Raw genomic sequence first — 15530 nt, 5'->3', positions numbered from 1 at the left:
TTGGGAGGCCGAGGCAGGTGGATCACCTGAGGTCAGGAGTTCAAGACCAGCCTGGCCAACATGGTGAAACCCTGTTTCTACTAAAAATACAAAAATTAGCCAGGTGTAGTGGCACATCCTTGTAATCCCAGCTGCTCGGGAGGCTGAGGTAGAAGAATTGCTTGAACCGGGAGGTGGAGGTTGCGGTAAGCTGAGATTGCGCCCTTGCACTCCAGCCTGGGCGACAGAGCAAGACTCTGTCTCAAAAAAAAAAAAAAAAAGAAAAGAAAAGAAAAGAAAACAAACTAATGTGAGTGTTAAATAAAATAGAGGTGGGAAATCCATAGCAGTGCTAAGCAGTCCAGCGACCAATAATAGCTCTCTCTCTCTGCTGAAGAAAGCTAAAATAAAATAAAATACAAGCAAGTTGGCTCTTTATGTATGGAAGATATGGCAGACATTGTGGACTGGATAAATGAAGTCCATTCATTCACAGGTCTCTTTTCCCCTTCCTCCCTTTCCAACAGAAGCTGGGAAGCCAGAGGTGGCTATATGGCTCAGTCCTGGTCAAGGAGCGATAAGTAGAAATCACTTGGTGAAGGCCTCTGGAAATACTTTATAAATGGAACAGACGTGGCTGACATGTCTTTTTCAGTGCTTTTTCTTCATCCTTCCTCCTAATTTCTATCTTTATAACTCTTTTATTCCTTTTTAATTTTTATCTTAACTAATCATCAATTTTAAGACCATTCCCACTTTACCTGGACCATGCTATTTGTTTCCTGCTCCTTTTGGCCAAGGTCATGAAGAACATCATCAGACTTCCGCATAGTCACTTTAGTTGTTTCTAGCTCTTCACAGGAAGGAAATCTTTGAGAAGGCAGAGTTTCAACGCTACAGAAGATTTTTAAAAAAGTTTCCTAAATTGTTGTAAATTCAGTAAACATTTCATTACACAAATCTTTGATACAGTCTTAGCTATATTACTAAATGGTATCCTATTAAAATTGAACTATGGAATTAATCAGTTATGTGATTAAACAAATGAAACACAGAAAATCACAAGGGACAAAATTATCTAACCAGAAAAGTTTAGATGTAGCAGAAAAGGAGCAGGAAAAGGTTATGCTTTCAAGAAGCTAACATCCAGAAGCACTTCCAGATTGGTGGAGTAATAACTTCTGAAAATCTGCTTCTCCATAAGCACAATGAGAACCCTATCAAAAATCATAAAAATCAAGTTTTTCTAACCTCTGGAAATTAAAGACTTGCAAGAACCCCAGGAAGATTTATTCAAGAAAAATGGCTGACTCTAGGTAAGAAGAGCAAGCTTTATGGAATTTTTTTAACTTGCCTCATTCTCGGGACCCTATTCCCAACTCTGTGGCGAACTCGAAAACCAACAGCCTCACAACCACTAAAGACAGTAGAATGGTTTCAAGCTCTCCTAAAAGTCTCATTCATAGTGTTTGCCTTTGTTTGACCTGACTCACTGCTAGCTCAGTAAGAAAGTATCCCCAGGGCATTTTTCAAAAACAGTGGCAATTGTTTAACATCTCAGCAGCCTGAGGCAGTGACACTAGTTGGGGCAAACAAGACTGTGGTCAACAAATGTTAAAAATCTAGGTAATAAGATGTCCAAAGTGGAGTTTTGAAAAGCTCCAACATATTCCTAGGAATCTAGGTCATGCCTTCTAGTCCACATACAGGGCTATGCACATGCCCAAGAGAGACCTGGGAAGGTCCTAATCACTCACTTCCGACCTTGAGGCTCTGTGCAAGTAGGAAGTGAAAGGCTAAAACAGACTCATATATCTGCCAGGCACTGGAGGCATGCTCTAGCACATGCGTGTGCATGCACTTGCACACACACATACACACACACACACACATGATCCATGGCAACGAGAGGGAGACTTATCAGTTCAAGGCAGTTAAGGAAATCTCTTTCCAATCATTAGCAGACTAAGCTAACAAAACAGAGACTTCAGTGGGGGCACATGACAAAGAATACAGACTTCACAGAATTAGTCAGGAAGGTCACTAAACAAACAGCAACAACAATAACCAGCAACAATAAACTCTGGGAGGTGAAAGAATCTAATTTCCAGAGTTGCCACACTATATTATTTAAAATGCCCAGTTTTCAACAAAAATTTATGAGACATACAAAGAAACTGGAAAGTAGAGCCCAAACACAGAAAAAAGCACAGTCAAAAGAAACTGCTGTTGAGGAATCCCAGATATTAGACTTACCAGGCAAAGACTATAAATCAGCTATTACTAAAAGAAACCAGTTTTAAAATTAAAGGAAAGTATAAGAATGAAGTCTTGCCAAATATAGAATGATCAATAAAGAGATAGAAAACATTATTTTAAAAGACAAACAGAAATTCTGCAGTTGAAAAATATAATAACTGAAATGTATAATTCACTAGAGGGGCTCAGCACCACATTTGAGTTGGCAGAAGAAAGAATCAACAAACTTTAAGACAGGCTAATTGAGATTATGAGGAAAGGATTATGAGGATAATTGGGGAAAGAAAAATGGATGAAGAAAAATTAAGTCATAGAGACCTGTGGGACACCATCAAGCACACCAACATACAACTCCTCATCAGAAACCATAGAGTCCAAAAGGCAGTCAGGTGACATATTCAAAATGCTGAAAGAAAAAGAACATCTACCAAAAATTCTGTATGTAGCAAAACTATTCTTCAAAAGTGAAGGAGGGGACACCAGGGGTGTGTGTGCAGAGAGGGATGACCATGTGAAGAGACAGCAAGAGGGAGGCCACCTGCAAGTGAAGAAGAAAGGCCTCAAAAGAAACCAACCCGGCCAGCACCTTGATCTTGAACTTCCAGCTTCCACAACTATGAGAAACCAAATGTCTGTTTAAATGACAACGAAAAAGTGAGAAAGAAATTAAGACAGTACCAGATTAACAAAAACTGACAAAATTCACTGCTAACACACCTACCCTATAAGAAATACTATCAGGAGTCCTTCAGGGTGGAATAAAAGGACATTGGGCTAACTTGAATCCATATGAAGAAATAGAGTACTGTTAAAGATGAACTATACAGGTGAATATAAAAGCCAGTATATGTATTTTTGTTCATATCTCTTTTCTTTTCGTATCTGATTTAAAAGAGCTGCATCAAGTAATAATTATCAGACTACACAGATGAGCTTATAATGTACAAAGATGTAATTTGTATGATAATAATAGAAGAAAAGGGGAGGGAACAAAGCTTTACTGGAGCAAAGTTTCTGAATAATATTGAAATTAAATCACTATTAATCCAAATTAGATTGCTTTAAATTAATATGTTAATTGTAATTCCTAGAGTGACCACTAAGAAAATAACTCAAAAAATAATAGTAGAGAAAACAACAAAATAATTAAAATGGTGCAACTAGAAAATGTCTAATACAAAAGAAGGCACTAAGGGAGAAACAGTGAACTAAAAGACCTAAGGCATATAGAAAGCAACATGGTAGACATAAATCCTACCTTATCAGTAATTACATTAAATGTAAATAGACTAAAATTATACAATATCTCCACATAAAATTACTCAACATATGGCTCCTCTAGTTCTTATTACTGTAGTTTTCAAGATGTTGAAGATAAATATAATTATCATGGCCCAGATTTGATTTTTTTTAAACCTTTTATTATATAAAATTTCAAATATACACAAAAATAGAGAAAATACTAAAATGAACCTCATACACCCAATATTTAACTACAACGATCATTAACTTTTGGCTAGCCTCATTTTATCTATACTCCCAACCTACTTGCCCCTAACCTATCTTGCATTATTTTTGAAACAAATCCTAGATATCATTTAATCAGAAATGAATAATCCATACATTAGAAATTAATAATCTGCATTTTGAAAAAATGAGATATTCATTTCATAGCTATATTATAGAAAGGGGGAAGATATATTAGCATCAAAAAATAGTAACTAAATCTAAGATAAATTTAAGAAGCAATGCTATAATTTATTAAAAGTCCCAAAGAAATTTGAAAAATCTGAACAAAACTCTTTTCAATCTAGTTTTCATTCCAATCTCGTTTTTACCTGTTTGTTTTCTCAGGAGTCCATCCTATTTTTGACCTAGTTAGTGAGGTGGTGTTTGATGATTCACTTTTTCTTGTCAAAGAATCATTATTATTCAAAATTTGTTCCAATAGTCTTACATTTCCTGAAATAGAAGAGATATAGTATCATTTTCCAAATACTAATTCATTTCTCTTGTATATAATATCTCACATATTGCATTCTAGCCTAAGTTAGCTTCTTATGATGATTATCTACTCAATTTATAGCCTACAAGCCGGGCGCAGTGGCTCACGCCTATAATCCCAGCACATTGGGAGGCTGAGGCGGGTGGATCATCTGAGGTCGGGAGTTCGAGACCAGCCTGACCAACATGGAGAAACCCCGTCTCTACTAAAAACAGAAAAAATTAGCTGGGTGTGGTGGTGCATGCCGGTAATCTCAGCTACTTGGGAGGCTGAGGCAGGAGAATTGCTTGAACCTGGGACGTGGAGGTTGCAATGAGCAAAGATCGTACCATCGCACTCCAGCCTGGGCGACAAGAGCGAAACTCCATCTCAAAAAAAAAAAAAAAAAAATTTATAGCCTACAAAGTAGCCTACAATTTAGGCCATAAATATACTCATCAAATAAAACTAAATATTTATACCTCATAAAAACTATACCACAACCAGGCGCAATGGTTCATGCCTGCAATCCCAGCACTCTGGGAGGCCAAGGCAGCAGGACTGCTTGAAGCCAGTGTCATCATCACGAAGTCCAGTAAAATAGACGACTCTTATAAATTAGTAAAGAAGAGATTTATCTATTTCTTCAAAGTACCAATAAGTGGATCTATCCTTTAGCCTTGTTTGTATGTAGTAAGACTACATAATAATTTTTGGTGTGAGGTTGCCTTCTTTATTAAAGATTTTATTATCTTGTGACTTTCTTAAAATTTTTTAAATGTGTCTAAGATAAGACTTGCATGCATTTAAATGATTCCAAGAATAAAAGTGTTTAGTTTAATATTTCACTTACTTTTGTTAGAAGGGGTACATTTTAAGACTCTGTAATATACTATTTTTCTTTTTAATTTTTTTAATTTCCATAGATTTTTGGGGAACAGGTGGTATTTGGTTACATAAGTTCTTTATTGGTGATTTGTGCGATTTTGGTGCACCCATCATCTGAGCAGTATACACTGAACCCAATTTGTAGTCTTTTATCCCTCACCCACTTCCCACCCTTTCCCCACAAGTCCCCAAAGTCCATTGTGTCATTCTTATGGCTTTGCATTATCATAGCTTAGCTCCCATTTATGAGTGAGAACATATGATGTTTGGTTAATACATGTCCCTTATAAAAGTTCTTGTTCTGTGTTAAAAAGTCCATATATGGCCAGGTGCAGTAGCTCACACCTGTAATCACAGCACTTTGGGAGGCCAAGGCGAGTGGATCACAAGGTCAGGAGATCGAGACCATCCTGGCTAACACGGTGAAACCCCGTCTCTACTAAAAATACAAAAAATTAGCCAGGCGTGGTGGCGGGTGCCTGTAGTCCCAGCTACTTGGGAGGCTGAGGCAGAAGAATCGCTTGAACCTAGGAGGCGGAGGTTGCAGTGAGCCGAGATGGCACCACTGCACTCCAGCCTGGGTGACAGAGCGAGACTTCGTCTCAAAAAAAGTTCATATATTAGCGCTTTTTCCAAGTGAACATGGTGATGAATGTTAAGTTTCTCTACGTTTTATTATTGAAATTCACACCTAAAAACAATATGAGGAAGCATGCTCTAAAAATGATCAGCCTTACCTTCAGCAAAGCATTGTTTTTTATTTATTAATAACAAAACTTGGCCAGGCACAGTGACTCACATCTATAATCCCAGCACTTTGGGAGGCTGAGGCAGGCAGATTGCTTGAGCCCAGGAGTTTGTGACCAGCCTGGGAAACATAGTGAAACCCCATCTCTACGAAAAATACAAAAATTAGCCTGGTGTGGTGGTGTGCACCTGTAGTCCCAGCTACTCAGGAGGCTGAAATGGGAAGATCAACTGAGCCTGGGGAGGTAGAGGCTGCAGTGAGCCATGATCACGCCATTGTACTCCACTCTGGGTGACAGAGTGAGATCTTGTCTCACAAAAAATAAATAAAAATTAACAAAACTTATTGAGACCATCCTGGCTCACATGGTGAAACCCCGCCTCTATTAAAAATACAAAAAATTTAGCCAGGTATGGTGGTGGGCGCCCGTAGTCCCAGCTAATCGGGAGGCTGAGGCAGGAGAATGGTGTGAACCCGGGAGGTGGAGCTTGCAGTGAGCCAAGATCACACCACTGCACTGCAGCCTGGGCGACAGAGCGAGACTCCGTCTCAAACAAAAAAAAAAAAAAAAAAGTTAACAAAACTTGTTCATTAAAGGTTTAAGTGATAATAACCTGTAAGACATAAAATAATTATAAATGTATACCTCCAACCCCTTTTACAAAGAATCTAAAGAAGCTTGATTTTCCCAGCAAGTGTCATTTAAAGTAAAATATTACAAATAGAGATCCCACTTCAGTTACTACTAGGCACAGAAAATCTCATGACAATTTCCTAATTTGGGATAGGTCTAGTAAAAGTCTCTATTACCTCTGTGACACGACACTTCCATATTTTCTTTTTCTTCCAAAAGATTTTCCCTCTTTGATAGTTCATCATCCCTTGAAACAGGTACAGGAGCAAATCTGCGAGGTGCTGGTGTCTCCAAAGGAGATTTCTGTTTATCAAAACTCGTATCTTCAACTTCTTTTAAAGGTGCTTTAACAGAAAATTTTTTAAAAACTTAACTTGCTTTTAAAAAGCTTTAAAAATTATAGCATATTACTCTTCCCTATACTTTAAAAATAAATTCAAAATTATAAATGATGAACAAATTATTAAGTGTAGAGAAATAACTTTACCCCATTAAAAATCAAAGGAAATGAAGACTACAAACATTTTACACTTACATCTAGTAAATACGAATCTATATGATAATATTCAGAACTACTGAAGCTGTGGTGAAACCGGCACGGCCAGATACTTTTCATGGCAGTGAAAACTGATAAACCATCTGGCAATAAGTATAGGAAGAATTAAAGTTTTATATACTTTAACATAGTAATCTTACTCTTATGAAATTATTCTAAGGAAATAACATAAAAGAAAGAAAATGTGCTTTAAATATGATGTTTATTACAGTATTATTTACGAAGATGAAACCCTAAAAAGTGCCTGAGTATCTGAAACAGGCTAATGGTCAAGTAGATTGTAAAATAATTATTCAATAGGCCACCCTTTAGTCATTACAAGTTAAAATTATGAAGACAACTATATAAAATATGGCAAATCTTTTTATGTGCTAGTAAAAAAGCTGTATAAAATGCTACAATTACAAATATGTAAACATGATATTTGCCCAAGAAAAAGCATAGAAAAATTAAAAGTTTAATGTACTGAATTTTTAATTTACTCATTATTTTCTTTCATTTGTTACTGTAACTTATATATACAAAGAAACAAATTCAATTTACAATCAATAAAATAGACACCTTTTTCATGAAAACTCAAGTTTAAGAAAAACAAAATTATAAGCAAGAAATTCTCTGGAATTGAGTTATGAAAGAAGTGTCCACTGCTATAGAAGGCACTCAGCTGGGTCATACTGAAACCTGAGTTCTGGCCCTAGCTCTGACATCCTCCCTCCCAAGTCAGGTAACCTTGAGCAGACAAGTCACACCATTCTGTGCTTCACTGTCCTCTCTTCCTAACTTAAAAATGGACTCATACTACTTCACAACAGTTCTTTGTTGTTGTTGTTTGTTTTTTTGTTTTTGAAACAGGGTCTTGCTCTGTCACCCAGGCTGGGGTACAGCTGCATGATCACAGCTCACTGAAGCCTCTACCTCCTGGGCTCAGGCAATCCTCCGACCTCACCCTCCGAAGTAACCGGGACTACAGGCATGTGCCACCACACCTGGATAATTTTTTTATTTTTATTTTTAGAGACAGGATCTCACTGTATGTCCCAGGTTGGTCTTGAATTCCTGGACTCAAGTGATCCTCTCACCTTGGCCTCTCAAAGTGCTGGGCACAACAGTTTTGGAAGGACCACTCATTTATTGCAAAATGTAAAGCACCTTATAAGCATGAGCAATCTTTAATGACTGTAATACAACACTGCTCTAACAAATCAAGTGTTGAAAATATTGTACTATATAGATCTGTATATCATTAAAGGGATAGTCGCTCGATTTTCTTTAGTTCATTATTCAAATATCAATAACTTAGAAAAACATTTATTCATTTATTTTAAATACTAAAGTTTTAACAAGTAAGCCACGTATTCCTTTGTTATTATAGAGTTTTAAAATTCAATCAAGATAAGCAGACTTGCATTACTAATTCTGAAAATATTTAGAAATGGTTTAAAAATGTACTCAGGTAGTTGCTCTGACAGAATCAAGAAAGAGCAAACATGCAGTTTGTCAGAGAACAGGAGAATTGATTTATTTACAAGCATTTTTGTAGTAAATAAGTAAATTTTTTCTAAATTTATAAGTGCTTCTGATAATTTATGAGGATTATTAATTAAAACCACAGATAAGAACATAATCCATAATTTAAAAAAATTTCAAAATAACCTAAAAATTACTTGACGTAAAAAAAAGAACTCATTTTATCTAAGACAAGGTAGCCTGAGAAAGAAAATTTCTAAAAAAGAACATTTAAAAAAAAATTGTTTTATAAAACGAAAACTCCTATAAATAAATTTTATAAAACAAAAACTCCTACTGCTCAGGAAATATGTTTTCAGCTTATGTAGCACAAAGAAAATTCATGGCTGACATTTTTTATTCACAGAGAACTACATATTTTTACCTTGTTTGGAAGCAAATGTGTTATATAAAGATGGATTACAGCTACCAAGATTAGGGTGTTCTGGTTTTACAGAATACTCTTCCACTGCTCTGGAGGAGGGCATACTAACAGGTTGAAAACTACCAGTCTTGAGTGCAGCACTAATAAAATGAGTCTAGAAGAAATAAGATTATTTTATTATTTTCAAATATCATTTGAAAGAGTTAGATGATAAAATACATTGAAATATTAGAGGAGTTAAACATAATTTACTGCATTTAATAAACAATGAAAAATATATATTACATTGCAACTATCCACTGTAGCGGCAGCAGTGATGCCACTGGAAAGATGTAGAAGCACAAAGATCTGACTAAGCCTGACTCTGCTGTGTGACCTTAATCATTTTCCTTAACCATTCTAAACCTCAGTGCTGTCCCTTCTCCCACAGACATGGCTCAGGGGCCATTGCAGCCGGCTAAGAGAAGACCAGGAAGGAGAGGCCCTCGCCCTAAACCTCTACTTGAATCAGAGAATTTTAAACAGAAACATCCCATCTTTTATATCCTAAATGGTAGGATTTTGTTTGAGGTCAAGGTTTGAAAATCATTGATAGTGAGTACTCAAATAAATATCCATGCTTAGCAGCAGCAATAATACATGCATTTGTATATAAATGGAAACTAGAGTGACAACATAGTTTTCAGCACTATTTATTAAAATACCTGAAATGGGGCCAGGTGCAGTGGCTCACGCCTGTAATCCCAGCACTTTGGGAGGCCAAGGCAAGTGGATTACCTGAGGTCAGGAGTTCGAGGTCAGTCTGGCCAACATGGTGAAACCCCGTCTCTCCTAAAAATACAAAAATTAGCTGGGTATGCTGGCAGGAGCCTGTAATCCCAGCTACTCAGGAGGCTGAGGCAGGAGAATCACTTGAACCCGGGACGCGGAGGTGGCAGTGGGCCGAAATGGTGCCACTACACTCCAGCCTGGGTGACAGAGCGGGACCCTATCTCAAAAATAAAATAAAATAAAATAAAATATCTCAAATGAGCAAGTATCTTAACTAATAAAACTGGTTTCAAAAAAGAGGATTTTATTGTTTTGTTTTGCTTTGTTTTAATTTTTGTGGGTACATAGTAGGTGTATATATTTATGGAGCACATGAAATACTTTGATACAGGCATGCAATGAGTAATAATCAAAATAGGGTTTTATGCCAGGCCAAGAAAAACCTAAAAAAATTTATAGTTTTACAGAATTTCTAAAAGTGTGTTGAGATCCCTCTATGTAAAACAGATGAAACAGACTCAACTAATTTCATTTCATTAAGCATTTACTGAACAACTAATATATCCAGTATGTAACCAAAACTTCAACTCTCTCTGTAATTATAAGCTTTATAAGTAAGACATCTAAATTAGCAAAGATTCCATTCTTCCAAAATTAGAAAGTCATTAAGTTACAGATTTAGTTATGGAAGGATGGAAGATGGCAGGTAAGTACTTAGGACTAAGTAAGAGCCTCTCCTTAAGGAATCAATGTGCTTTTCAAATGTGTCATCTCATTTTATCCTGAACAACAGAAAATATTTTCTAGGTAAAGAAATTGAGGCTTAAAGAAGTAAAGTTATCTATAAACTAATAGTTTATAGACTCATTCCTGGTCTCTCACTCGATAATTTGCTGCATACTCAATTTTAGTCATGCAGGGAGTACTTACTAAACTTTACTTGGTATGCATATAATCATTCCAATAAAATATTATCTTCAACCACATGAAAAGCTCAAGATAAACCCTGTTAAGTCTTGAAAATTATAGCAAATTAATGTCTACTTTATGATGATATATTAAGTATAATAAACTTATTTTAGTACATTCTTCTGAATTTGTCTTAACAAAAAAATATATAATTTAGAAAGTCATTAAATTATAGATATATACATATATATGTGTGTGTATATATACACACACACACACACACACATATATATATATTTGTTGTTGTTGTTGTTAAGATAGAGTCTTGCTCTGTCACCCAGGCTGGAGTACAGTGGCCCAATCTCAAACTCACTGCAAACTCCGCCTTCCAGATTCAAGTGATTCCCCTGCCTCAGCCTCCTGAGTAGCTGGGACTACAGGCATGTGCCACCATGCCCAGCTAATTTTTTGTATCTTTGGTAGAGACGAGGTTTCACCATGTTGGCCAGGTGGTCTTGAACTCCTGACCTCAAGTGATCCACCCACCTTGGCCTCCCAAAGTGCTGAGATTATAGGGATGAGCCACCATGCCCAGCCTGAATGTTATATTTTAATTTTTTTAAGTTTTTAAATCACAGTAGGCCAGGCGCGGTGACTCACGCCTCTAATCCCAGCACTTTGGGAGGCCAAGGCAGGTGGATCACCTGAGGTCAGGAGTTTGAGACCAACCTGGCCAACATGGTGAAACCCCATCTCTACTAAAAATATAAAAAGTTAGCTGGGCATGGTGGTGGGCGTCTGTAATCCCAGCTACTTGGGAGGCTGACGCAGGAGAATCACTTGAACCTGGGAGGCAGAGGCTGCAGTGAACTGAGATCACGCCACTGCACTCCAGTTTGGGTGATAACAGCGAAACTCCGTCTCAAAAAAATAAATAAATTTCATATTAATTAGAAAAAAAAGGAAATTAAAACCAACACATTTACATTGCTGATCATTCCCTCACTCACTCAAAAAAAAAAAAAAAAAGTTTACTGAGTGCTAAGTAGTGTTCTAGGAGTTAGAAATTCCAAAATAGGCCAAGCACAGTGGCTCATGTCTGTAATTCCAGCACTTTGGGAGGCCAAGATGGGCGGATCACTTGAGGCCAGGAGTTCGAGACTGGTCTAGCCAACATGGTAGAAACCTGTCTCTACTGAAAATACAAAAATTAGCTGGGCGTGGTGGCGCAGGCCGGCAATCCCAGCTACTTAGGTAGCTGAAGCATGAAAATCACTTGAACCTGGGAGGTGGAGGTTGCAATGAGCCGAAAACACACCACTGCACTCTAGCCTGGGCAACAGAGTTAGACTCCATCTCAAAAAAAAAAAAAAAAAAAAGAAAAAGAAATTCCAAAATAAATAAGAAAGTATGCTACAGCTCCTTGTGAGGATAACACTTTTTATAATAGCCCAGTGCCTTATTCTCAAAAGGCATTAAAAATGTTCATTATTTTAATTAAATGCAAAAGCAAACAGGTACACCAGGTAGTTCTTGTCCAAGGGTGTGCATCAGAATCATTATGAAGCTTTCAATGATTGCCAGGCACTACCTCAGGATCGCTGGCTCAAAATCTCTGAAAGGCCTGTGCGTGCGTGCGTGCGTGCGTGCGTGCGTGCGTGCGTGCGTGCGTGCGTGCGTGCGTGCGTGCGTGCGTGCGTGCGTGCGTGCGTGCGTGCGTGCGTGCGTGCGTGCGTGCGTGCGTGCGTGCGTGCGTGCGTGCGTGCGTGCGTGCGTGCGTGCGTGCGTGCGTGCGTGCGTGCGTGCGTGCGTGCGTGCGTGCGTGCGTGCGTGCGTGCGTGCGTGCGTGCGTATAATTTTTTTTTTTTTGAGATAGGGTCTCACTCTGTCATCTAGGATGAAGTGCAGTTGTGTTCACTGTAACCGCAAACTCCTGGACTCAAGGTCTCCTGCAGTCTCAGCCTCTCAAGTATCTGGGACTACAGGCACATGCCGCCATGCCAGGCTAATTTTTTTTTTTTTTCTAAGAGATGAGGTCTTGCTACATCAACCAGGCTGATCTTGAACTCTCGGCCTCAAGCAACCCTCTTAGCTTGGCCTGCCAAGCACAAATATTTTTATAAAGCTGTTCAAGTAATTCTAATGCACATTCCCAGACTGAAAACTGCTGATGTAAACCAATAGTTGCAACGTGATATAAGCACTTAAAAATGTGGCTGGGCATGGCAGTTCACGCATGTAACTCTAGCACTCTGGGAGGCCGAGGAAGGCAGATCACTTGAGGTCAGGAATTAGAGACCAGCCTGACCAACACGGTGAAACCCCACCTCTACTAAAAATACAAAAATTAGCTGGGCATGGTGGTGTGCACCTATAATCCCAACTATATGGGAGGCTGAAGCAGGAAAATCTCTTGAACCCAGGAGGTGGAGGTTGTAGTGAGTGGAGATTCCACTACTGTACTTCAGCCTGGGCAACCATAGCAAGACTCCATCTCAAAAAATAAATAATAAAAATGATATGAACAAAAACAGTGTAAAAGGAGGAAAAGCCAACTAAAGGGCGAGGTCTCACACAACTAGTGACATTTGAGATATAACATTCAGAGTTACCCGCATTACAGGAGAAGAAAGATGATAAGCAAATCATGATTTCAGAACTAAAACTGTTACAATCTAATGAGCTACTGCAATTATCAATGAATATTAGCTGAGAGATCCAAGTGATAAAAGATCACAGAATCTGTACTGGCTTTATTACAGATACCTGAATATCTATTTGTTGTTGCTGTAATTTTTCAAGATGCCTTATGTGCTGCTCCATAAACACATTCATTTGCTTTTCGTGATCATGACAATGTAGTTTCTCTTGTTTCCTCTGAATGCTTGTTTGCTGCTCTGTAACACGTTGTAGGTGTTTGTCAGTCTCCTGTAACTTACTAAGTAATTCTGTAACAGAATTGACTTTTGCTTCCAAATCACTCTGCACCTAAAACAATAAAAATATTTTTAAAAATTCACATCATAGGATACCAAAAATATGTCTAATTACTAGAAACGTTATTTAAATCAATTGGCATTGATAAGTGATCATATTTGAGCCTTTACCCACTAAATGTCTAATGATTTAATGCCTTTATTTTTAGAGTCACAGAAATGAAAGGCAGAAGATAGCTATCCTTAGATAAATGTTTCCTCTCAAACAAAAGAAAAAAAAATTGGCCAGGCGCGGTGGCTTACACCTGTAATCCCAGCACTTTGGGAGGCCAAGGCAGGCAGATCACGAGGTCAGGAGATCGAGACCATCCTAACCAACACGGTGAAACCCCCATCTCTACTAAAATACAAAAAATTAGCCAGGCATGGTGGCGCGCGGCCTGTAGTCCCAGCTACTCGGGAGGCTGAGGCAGAGGAATCACTTGAACCCAGGAGGCAGAGGTTGCAGTGAGCTGAGATCGCGTCACTGCACTTCAGCCTGGGCGACAGAGTGAGACTCTGTCTTAAACAAATCTGCCACAAATAATTTTATGATGCCTAAAACAAGATACTTAAATGGAAATTAAAAAGAAGAAAACAGCAAAGCAAAGTAGCTTTTGATATTTTACTAACATAAGGCTGAGTTAGGTCAGCAGCCTTGAGTTCTAGTTTTGGCTCTGTCACTTACTCGTTCCAGACTCATAGACCTACTCTGACCTGTTTCTCTGCTTCCCCATTTACAAAGTGACAGCTAAGGCACAGATTATCTCTAAGGTTCCTAAGGGTCTTCTAGCTCTCAAATAAAAATAACCGATTATCCAGGTTGCCAGGATCAAGGTGTTTCCCAGGATGTAGGACTCTCAGTGCTAAAACTGGGAAAGTTCTAAATTCGCCAGTGCCATCACAGTATTAGAAGGTAATTTTCACAATTCCTGAGAAGTAACACACAACCACAAATGGGAAAATTCTTTCAAATTGAGAGCAACTACAATGTTCCTAGTCTATAACTGGACACAACCATTTATAGACTCAGTTCTTAATAAGTACTTCTATATTTCACAAAGTAGTTATGAATATCTGGGAAGAAAAATATACCTTTATCAATGGAGCTGCGGTTGCAATGGCAGCAGCAGTTGCTGCAGCCACGGTTGTAGCTGAATCAATTCCACTGGGTGAAATTCTAGTCTCCTGAGTAACAGCATCCTTCTCTATGCCTGCATCTTCTAACAGATGTACCTTTACTTCCTTAAAAACAGGCATGCTTTGAGCTCTATAAATAAAAAAGCAATAAAAATGTATTCAGTAAAGTACATTGAACCATTTCAAGAAATACTTAACAAATGGTAATCTGCTGAAGGTGGTTTTGATTTTTTTAAATTAAATCACCTATCAAACAAGGTCATTTGGTTAACAAAATTTATCAAGGTCCAGGTCACTAAGGGCTAAAGAAATGAGAAGATAATTCCTTGAAGGTAGTAATATTATTTTGGAAAATAAGAATTAAACATATGAAAAAGGTATAGCACAATTACAAAGATACATTTTCAAGAAGTACAAATTTAAAACACTCACAAGGTGGCACGGTGGGATTATGCCTGTAATCCCACTTTGGGAGGCCGAGGCGGGTGGATCACCAGGTCAGGAGTTAGAGGCCAGCCTGGCTAACATGGTGAAACCCCGTCTCAACTAAAAATACAAAAATTAGCTGGGCGTGGTGGCATGCGCCTGTAGTCCTAGCCACTCAGGAGGCTGAGGCAGAATTGCTTGAACCCGGGAGGCGAAGGTTGCAGTGAGCCAGGATTGCGCCACTGCACTCCAGCCTGGGTGACACAGTGAGACTCCGTCTCAAAACAAACAAACAAACAAAAACTACTCAGAAAAAGCTCCAAGAATTAAAGTACCAAGCTTTACTCCTAAAGGCAGACAACCCAAGAAA

General features: G+C 38.2%; 1 protein-coding gene across 15 annotated transcripts in view; it reads right to left on the bottom strand.

Annotated features, from left to right (window-relative positions):
* Positions 1-15530, bottom strand: part of KIAA0586 (KIAA0586 ortholog) — a 126708-nt gene that overhangs the window by 96675 nt on the left and 14503 nt on the right. For all 15 annotated transcript variants that reach the window (XR_008513297.2, XR_008513296.2, XM_054530677.2 and 12 more), the window contains 6 exons: positions 14690-14864; positions 13386-13607; positions 8940-9093; positions 6669-6836; positions 4077-4200; positions 741-873 (listed from right to left, as the gene is read on the bottom strand). Coding sequence is in view for 13 of the 15 variants with exons in the window: in XM_054530677.2 (XP_054386652.2) it covers positions 741-873; positions 4077-4200; positions 6669-6836; positions 8940-9093; positions 13386-13607; positions 14690-14864 (976 nt within the window). In the remaining 2 variants the exon portion in view is untranslated. The remainder of the gene's footprint in view (positions 1-740; positions 874-4076; positions 4201-6668; positions 6837-8939; positions 9094-13385; positions 13608-14689; positions 14865-15530) is intronic.

This window comes from Pongo abelii, chromosome 15 (assembly GCF_028885655.2).
Source record: "Pongo abelii isolate AG06213 chromosome 15, NHGRI_mPonAbe1-v2.0_pri, whole genome shotgun sequence".
NCBI lineage: Eukaryota > Metazoa > Chordata > Mammalia > Primates > Hominidae > Pongo > Pongo abelii.
This window is presented reverse-complemented; position numbering and strand designations above follow the sequence as displayed.